The sequence below is a fragment of the Lipotes vexillifer genome, unplaced genomic scaffold, assembly GCF_000442215.2.
Source record: "Lipotes vexillifer unplaced genomic scaffold, Lipotes_vexillifer_v1.1 scaffold1067, whole genome shotgun sequence".
Taxonomy (NCBI): domain Eukaryota; kingdom Metazoa; phylum Chordata; class Mammalia; order Artiodactyla; family Lipotidae; genus Lipotes; species Lipotes vexillifer.
In genome coordinates, this window is record NW_006775205.1 from 1,664,533 (window position 1) to 1,674,004 (window position 9,472).

Here is a 9,472-nt window from a genome sequence, read left to right on the forward strand (position 1 = left end):
GGTGGGGGGGTGGGGGCAGAGTAAACCCCTGGCTTTAAATTTTGTAGTGTCAAATAAGAAAAGAGAATGCTCATTACTGACACGGTTCTATAAATCAAAAAGCCAACTATATTCTCAGTTGCAGGGAAATATCAAAAGCAGAATGAAATTTCTTCTTTGGCCTTCTCAACAGCATCCTTACTTTAGTCAAAATGATGGGATTCATAGGGCTGCTTCCTCCATGATCCCTCCCCACAGCCTCATAGTCTCAGCACAAAGCAGATCCAGATAAAAGAACATTCTGGAGCCCATGTGAGTGGTGCAGCTGCATTTTAGTTGTGTGATCTTGGGCACATTTCCCAACCTCTCTGTGATTCAATGCATTACTTACATGCTTAGCACAGTTCTAGGTACAAAGTAAGGGATCGATAAATGCTAAGTAGTACTATTCTTACAGATGCTTACACTTTCTGATGTAGCTTAATATCTGGGGAAATTTTTCAAGTGTCTAGAGCAGTGGATGAAATATTCTGTTCCTCGTAGCTGAATTTTAGGTAGATATTAAGTCATTTATCTGTTCAACAAATATTTATTGAGACCTACCAAGTGCTTGGCACTGTTCTTGAAGCTGGGGATAAAAACAGACAATATGCTTACTCACCAGGAGCTCACATTTGCGTGAAAGAGATAGGCAGCAAAGTCAACAGCTATAACGCCGTAGATACCATGTTGGATGGTGATAATTGATTACAGACCTTTATGGTCTCACTGGAAGTAGATGGACATATTAGCAGTTGACATTTACTGAGTGTGTACCATCTTCTGGGCGCTTTTCACAGATCATCTCGTTGATCCTTATGAAAACCCTATGAGCTAGGTAGTATTGTTAAAGCTCATTATACAGATGAAGAAATGAAGCTTGAAGAGGTTAAATAACTTGCCCAAGGTCATGCAGCCCATAAGCAGAAGAGTCAAGATCCAAACTCAGGAAAGGATGACCCCTTGGCTGTGCTTCTTCCCTGCCTGCATGGGTCCAGTTATACGTGGACATTTTTCAACAGTAAGGACTACAGTACTACACAGTCTGTGGTTGGTTGAACCTGTGGATGTGGAGGAACTGCAGATACGAAGGGCCTAATATAAGTTATACTTGGATTAACTCCCACGTTGTTCAAGGGTCAACCGCAGAATGAATGGACTTTATGGCTGATCGAATGTGAGGGATGACAGAGAAATTATGGATTTCTGGATTTCTGACTCCTGGATTTCTAACCTGATCATCTAAAGAGATGCTGCTACTGATCATCTGGATGACACCTTTACACTCTCTATGGGGCCAGCCCCAGTCCAGGCCAGTGGCCCTGGGGTGGCGCTTCTCATTATCCCTGGGGTCAGTCATTTAAAAGAGAAGAAAAGAGGGCTGTGATTAGATTGTAAGGGTCGCATGATGTGGACACTTAGCTCAATGAATAGTGTCTTCAGTAAATCCACCATCTCCTTTTGCAGGGCATGTTGCTTTGGAGAGTTCATTTTCTGAAGATGATAGATAAACTTTTTGTTTGAAACAAGTTGAGATAACTTAAGCAACCATCAGAAATACGGCCGTCCCCTCAGCAAAGATTCTGATTTATTTTTACTTCATTATTTAGTCCCTCATTCGCAGAATCTTTTATTGAACAGAAGTTTTGTTTAACATGCTTATTGGTGCAGACACTCGCTAACTCTGCCAAGGCATGTTCACTGTAACAGCACAGTGGAAACCCCCTGCGAGAAAGATGCTTAGCATAAAACAGTGGCTATTTCTAATCTTGCGCAGCCTAATGTCCTAGGGTATATGTAATCAATCACAGCTTAGCTGTTGCCTTGACAGATGGACCTAAAGGGAAAATATTTCCCCACAAATTTCCTCAAGTGACCTGGAGGATTTCAACAGGAAGTGCCAACATTCTCTTCCTAACTCGTGGAAAGAGAAAAAACAACTACAAAGACAAGAACATGAGGAAAAAGAAGAAGATGAATGCTTTCAGGTATATAAATTGCTGCATCCCACCCCTGGAAGAAGGCTCCATGGGCTATTAATTTACAGGATTCACAGAGTACTTTCATAAGCTCTGCTCTCATTTAACTCTCATAATACTTATGGAAAAAGGCTTTATTGCATCCATTTCACATGAAGCAAATCCAATGGCTGGTAAGAGGCAAAAGCAGGACTCCCACCCTTTTTCTGCTTTCTTGTCTAGATTGTCCACAATTACTGGCAGTTTAAGAAAAGACACATAAGGGAGCCACTGTGACGGGAACAACAAATAAGCAGCCACAGGAAATCACCAAGCAGAGATTTCAGTTGGCATTTTAAAGGAAAACACGTGAAATTTTTTCAAGAAGAAAAATCACTCTTTGGTATGTATTTATAGTAAAGTTCCTGGTGTAGCTGAAACAGTAAACCAGTACAAAGCCTGAAATGTCACTCAGAAGGGGAAGGCAGAAGAGATAATGATCTTAAGATTTCCATACTGTATAAAAACTATAACCCACAGCAAAACATTGCAAATAAACTACAATTCAATTTAAAAATTTGAATACAGAAAAAAACTATAACCTACAGACCCAAGACGTCCAAACAGAACCCCAAACAGAAAAACACAAAGAATATCACACCATGACATATCATAATCAAACTGTGATATGATAAAGAAAAAAGTCTTAAAAGCAATCAGAAAACAAAAAGATACACTATGCACAGGGGAGAACAGATGAGAGTGGCTACCAACTTTTCATCTGAGGAAAATACAAACCAAAAATTTTAAAAAGTTGAACAGCATCTTTAAAGTGCTGAAAGAAAAAAACCTGTTAACCTAAAATTCTATACCCAGCAAAATAACCTTCAAAAATGAAGGCAAAATAAAGATATTTTCAGACATATAAACACTGAGAGAATTTGCTGTGAGCAGACTGACACTACAAGAAACATTAAAGGGGGCTTCCCTGGTGGCACAGTGGTTGAGAATCTGCCTGCTAATGCAGGGAACACGGGTTTGAGCCCTGGTCTGGGAAGATCCCACATGCAGTGGAGCAACTGGGCCCGTGAGCCACAACTACTGAGCCTGCGCATCTGGAGCCTGTGCTCCCCAACAAGAGAGGCCCTGATAGTGAGAGGCCCACACACCGCGATGAAGAGTGGGCCCCCACTTGCCACAACTAGAGAAAGCCCTCGCACAGAAACGAAGACCCAACACAGCCCTAAATAAATAAATAAATTAATTAATTAATTAATTAATTGATTTAAAAAAAAAAGAAACATTAAAGGAAGTTCTTCAGGCCAAAAGAAAATGATACCAGATGGGGCGCTTGAATATGCCAAAGGAATGAAGAGGGTAGCAACGGTTAATCAGAAAATATAAAAGACTTTAGTTTTATCATTTAAAAATTCTAAGAGATAATTGACTATTTAAGGAAATAGAAAAGCGATGTAGAGTTTATAACATATGTAAAGTAAAACATATGACAACAACTTCACAAAGGTTAGGAAAGGCTAAATAAAAATAGTGTGTTGCTGTAAGGTTTGTACAGTGAAGTATATATCTACTGCTTCTCCGTACAAACCTTACAGCAACACAATATGTATGAAGTAACATCATATTATTCGATGGCAATGATAAAGTTGCATGTTATAAATCCTACAGCGACCGTGGCACACCATCCCCTCCCCAAAAGAAGGATATCTAACAAGTCACTAGTGGAGATAAAAAAGGGAATACCAGGGCTTCCCTGGTGGCGCAGTGGTTGAGGGTCTGCCTGCCGATGCAGAGTACACGGGTTCGTGCCCCGGTCCGGGAGGATCCCACATGCCGCGGAGCGGCTGGGCCCGTGAGCCATGGCCTCTGAGCCTGCACGTCCGGAGCCTGTGCTCCACAACGGGAGAGGTCACAACAGTGAGAGGCCTGGGTACCGCAAAAAAAAAAAAACAAAAAAAGGGAATACCAAAAGCTATATATTCAAGTAATCAAAAATAAACAGGAAAACAGGCAAAAAGAAAAAAGATGTGACAAAAAGAAAAAAAAAACTCAGCAATATGGTAGACTTAATGATAATTACATTGAATGTAAACGGTCTAAATGACCCTCAAAAGTCAGACTGCCAAGCTGAATAAAACAGAAAATCCAGCTATCCTATTTGGGTTGGCCAAAAAGTTCGTTCAGGTTTTGTAACATCTTACGGATCCCAAACAAACTTTTTGGCCAACCCAATACAAAAGCACTTTGACTAGAAAGACACAGGTAGGTTAAAAGTAAAGGAATGGATTAAAATAGACTGTAACACTAACCACAAAAATGATAGAATGTCCGTATTTTTATCAAAGCAGACTTCGGGACAAGGAATATTCCATAATGAGTAAGGGGCCAATTCATTGAGAAGACATAATAAGCCTAAATGTGTATGTACCTCATAAATAAGTTTGAATTTATCTAAAGCAAAAACTGACAGAACTAAAAGGGGAAGTATAAAAACTGACAATTTAAATTTGAGATTTCAATACTCCTCTCTCAATAACCAACAGAACAAATAGAGAAAAAATTAGTAAGGAAATAAGATACTTGAACAACACTATCAACCAACTTAACCTAATTATCATTTATGAAACACTCCACTCAAGAGCAGCAGATCCATATTCTTTTCAAGGGCACCTGGACCATTCATCAAGACAGACCATCCCTGGGCCATACAATAATATGAGCTAATTGAAAAGGAAAGAACAGAATCTGTTCTTTGATCACAAGAGAACTAAATTAGAAATCAATAACAAAGAGATATCTGGAAAGGTTCCAAATATTTGGAAATTAAGCAACCTATTTCTAAACAATGAAGAGTATTTTTGGAGTTGATAGAAATAAAAAGTTGAAAAGAATTAGACAAAATCATTCACATTCACATTATTACTGAAATTAGAAAGCAGAGGCCTAGAATGGTTTGGGGTGACTTATTTAAGGTGACAATGTGGCTGCTTCCCCAGCACAGCACTTCTTACACCCAGACTTGACAGATGGTTTCAGTGCATGTCTTGTTCCTCCTTCCAGACTGTGAGCTCCCTGTAGGCATGGCTGATTCCTGTATCCCTGCATTGCTCAAAACACCAAGTATGCATTCAATGAATGATAAATAAACCATAAATGGATACCGGCAGGGTGAAGACCTGAAGGCTGCTCTCCAAGGCCCAGGGCAATGTTTATTCTGTTCTGCTACATAGACAGAGGACAAAAGTTAGTGGTTTTGGAGTCAAGGCAGCCCTGACTCACACCCAATTCATGTGATACTCAAGTGACTTCATTTCCCAGGTTCCTCATCTGTGAAATGGGAAAACAACCCCTGTCTACAGGGCTGAGGTAAGAACTAAATCATGGAGTGGAGAGCTGTTGTTCCTTTTGGCTGCCCAGCCTCTGATCCTTCTCTGAATGTTTGGGAAATTCTCCATCTGATACATCAGAGCCATCCTTCCACCACAGAACCAGAAAATGTCAGACTTACCTTCCCAGACTCCCTTGTGATGAGGGCATGTGATTGAGGCATGTGATAAAGGCATGTGACCAATCAGACACACCCACCCCAGATTTTGAATTGGAAGCCATCGATATGTACAAGCTGGAGTCATAAAGGATCTGGCAACTGAACTTTCCAGGGGCAGCAGGGGCAGCCATTCTACAGCAGCTCTGACTGACGGAACTTTCCGTGATGATAGAAATGTTCTAAAATATAATGTAGCTAATGTATAGAAATCCCTCAACACTGTGCTATCCAATCTGGGAGCCACTAGCCACATATGGCATTTGAGCACTTGAAATGTGGCTAGTTCCACTGGGGAACTGAATTTAAAATATTATTTAATTGTAATTGATTTAAATGTAAATAACCACATGTGTCAAGAGGCTACCATATTGGACAGTGCAGTTCTGCAGGAAACATCCAGGGCCCAGTGTTGGTGGTGTCAGCTGTGTAAACAGAAGGTCTGGGCTCAGACGTGGCAGCAAGGGTGTCTTCATCACTGAGTAGCTTGCCAAGCCCAGTTCCCTGGTTTTCCAGAAAGCTTTTCATTACCCTTTACTAAATTCCTTTCTTACCTAAACCGCCCAGGGTGGGTTTGTGATGCTTGCCACCCAGAATCCTAAGTGATACAAATGAGGTGTAGAATGCAGCAGTGTCTAGAACAGCTCAGTGAGGACTCAATAAATCTTTCCACACTCTCCTAGGAATCAACGTGGGCAAGTGCTAATTAGAGGACATGTACTCTGCTCTGTCTGTGAAGATTAAGTCGTAATATCATCTAATCCTACAGACAGGAAAGGCAGATAAACTGTCTGGGTGAACTCCAGCCCATCTCCTGTGGTGTCTTTTTCAGGTTAAAGTAGCATTCATGATACACAACATACTTATACTCAAGGGCCCAAAGGAACAGTGTGCTCTTAACTCTAGAGGGGAAACCGGTATCTATTTTTAGTCCATGAACACCAGATCTGGGACCTCTTCAAGTTTTTACCTTCCTGTAGTCTGCGTGGCCTAATTTATATAACTTACATCCTCAGTTTGTAGAAATGACCATAATTTTTTAAAATAAAATAAAAAACCAGGAGGAAATGCAATTTATTTCTACATGATTCATTTCCCAAATGGATCCATGCCTCTGATTAAAGCTGAAGTGGGATTTCTACACTCAGAGTCAGGCTTGGCTGACAGGTTACCAGGGCAACCTGTAGCTCTGGGAGAGCCACTGTCCCTCCCATTGATTGTGGCTCACGATGGAAAGCGGGTTCAGCTTTCCTCCAATGAGGATTGGATTTGTGCTACCAGTCACTGCTCATAGGGAGGAAAGTGCTTTCAATACAGCTGCTTCCCGCTCTGTGCAGGGATGGGAAACCACGGCCTCTGGAGTCAGGCTGTCAGGTTTTAATGTAGCTGCACCACTCACTGTCTGTGTGAGTGGATATATAACATCTTTGAGCCTCAGTTTTCTCACCTCTGAAATGGGGATATGAACACTCATTTTGTAATCCTGTTGGGAGGATTAAATGTGTTCATAAGAATAAAGTGCTTTATAAAGTATAGTGGACACTAAATAACATTATCACACATGATGTCATCGAATGCACATGGTAACTAATCACAGCCACCGTTTATCAAACTTTTGCTACATGTTGTACACTGAGATAAGAGTTTATATATAAAACCATATTTAGGGGCTTCTCTGGTGGCACAGTGGTTAAGAATCTGCCAGCCAATGCAGGGGACACGGGTTCGAGCCCTGGTCCAGGAAGATCCCACATGCCACGGAGCAACTAAGCCCATGAGCCACAATTTCTGAGCCTGCACTCTAGAGCCTGCGGGCTATGACTACTGAAGCCTGTGCGCCTACAGCCCGTGCTCCGCAACAAGAGAAGCCACTGCAATGAGAGGCCTGTGCACCACATGAAGAGTAGCCCCTGCTCACTGCAACTAGAGAAAGCCCGCGTGCAGCAATGAAGACCCAATGAAGCCAAAAGTAAATAAATAAATAAATAATTTTAAAAACCACCATATTTAATTCACATAACAAGCCCCCAAAGTATTTATCCTTATTTTCAAAATCAGGTTTCAGAAAGATTAAGTGACCTATCCGTGGTAGTAAAGTCAGTGAAAGAGTCAGGACTTGGACCCAGGACTAGACTTTCTTAAGTTCATTTATTTATCCAAGACATATTTATTGAGTATCTACTACTCTTCACCACCACACATTGCATTCCTCAGTGATATATGATTATCTTTCAGTGACAACTCATAGTGATAATGCAAGTTCTTAGATTAGAAAGAAGCCTTCTTATAATAATTAAAGCACCACCTATGCTCACAATAATACTGATATACTGCACCCTCTTCCTAAAGCATTCATATACATGTGTTATTTGCTTTCCTCAGCAAACACGAGGGATGATGCTTTGCATTCCCTCTCAGCAGAAAACGCCCCCTTTCGTGGGAAGTTGGAACAGTACTCAGAGGCTGAGCAACTTCTCTCCCACTTGTTAATTAATTACCTTCATTTACCTAGTGCCTCTTACGCTCTTACACTCTTACTATGATGTGCTTCGTTTTTTCACACATGGAGTACCTCATGCAATCCTCGCAGCTACTCTGTGAGGTGCTATTATCACCATCTGTTCTATAAATGAGTAACTTGGGGCCCCGCAGAGCTTCCCTGTGAGGAGTCCAGGTTAAATAACTTTCTGTGGTCACAGAGCTAGAGGGTGGCAGAGCTGGGATTTGAATCCAGGCAGTCTGCCAGGCCTGCGTGTTCACTTCATGTTATTTCTCTGTTTTTGCAGATTAGAGGATTTGAATTTCCCTAAGTTAAACACTCATACGACACAATTCCACCCCATGTCAACAACTCTAGGCTCTACTGTCTCACAGCCCTGGGGTGCCCTGTCTCCTCCTGAAGACTCTGAACTCCCTCTGATCAGAGAACTAGCTGAGATCTATAGACGACGGGAGCTCAGTAAATGTTTGAGGAAGGAAAGAAGAAACAAAAGAGGAAAGGAGGGAGGTAGAGGCAAGGAAAAACGAACGGAACGGTATCTCTGTAAGGGGACCTCACCTTCTGTAGCCTCTGCCTCTCAGCTTCCACTGATGAGCGAACTAATTGGATTTCCACCGTGTGCTTCACCGAGTCTTCTAGGCGCTTCACCAGCTGGTCTTGGAGATGTTTCTTCTCCTCTTCTGTCTGATCTTTGATTTTACGAAGGTCTTCTTCATATTTCTGCTTCATATATTCTGTCTCAATACATGCCTCTTTCTTGGTCTATAAAAAGAAAAAGGGCTTGTAAAACTGCCAGGGTGGGGAGAGAAGGAGATCACCATTTCTGTTTTGTGTTAACTTCTACAATGTTGATTACTGATTTCAAAGCATGTATCACAAGGTACAATGAAGTTTATAAAATCACATGTGTGATATCTGTAAGAGACTTCACTTTATCCACCGTCGGAACAGGGCTTTTTGGAGTAGTGTATCTACTGTCATAGGATCAGATATTCCAGCCCATACTATGGCCATTTCTAAAAAATGCTTTGTTTTTTTGATTGGGAACATAGAGCAGGAATCTTAAGCAAGCTTCCAGTTTCCCAGAAGCTAATGATAAGGAGTTGGGAGAATTCTGCTACATTCTCCGTCTCCTAGCTTGACATGCAATGACATGCAGTTGGCAGGATGTTGGCTGCAACTTCACACCCACGCATCCACCCCTGAAACTATGGAACCTGTTGCTTCCAAGTGGACCTGTCATGGTTTGGGGCTGGCCTCCATCTGAAGCTCATTCCTGCAGAGTCCCCCTGTGACTGCTCCATCCCCAGGGCTGGGTCAGACAGTACCTGTGTCTCTGTGCCTCCTTTCGTGCACACACACTCCTTCGGAAAGTTCTGCTCCTGCTGAGGATGGAGACTGCAGGCTTCCAAATCATTCTCTTTCCCCAGGACT

The 9,472-nt window shown here is 41.8% G+C and overlaps 1 protein-coding gene across 1 annotated transcript in view; it reads right to left on the reverse strand.

The window, feature by feature from the left end:
• The window catches only part of FAM184B (family with sequence similarity 184 member B), a 120,181-nt gene that overhangs the window by 54,178 nt on the left and 56,531 nt on the right, over positions 1–9,472 (reverse strand). Inside the window, exons 4-5 of the mRNA XM_007449823.1 lie at positions 9,367–9,470; positions 8,597–8,800 (exon numbers count right to left, since the gene is read on the reverse strand). Coding sequence (XP_007449885.1) covers positions 8,597–8,800; positions 9,367–9,470 — 308 coding nt within the window. The remainder of the gene's footprint in view (positions 1–8,596; positions 8,801–9,366; positions 9,471–9,472) is intronic.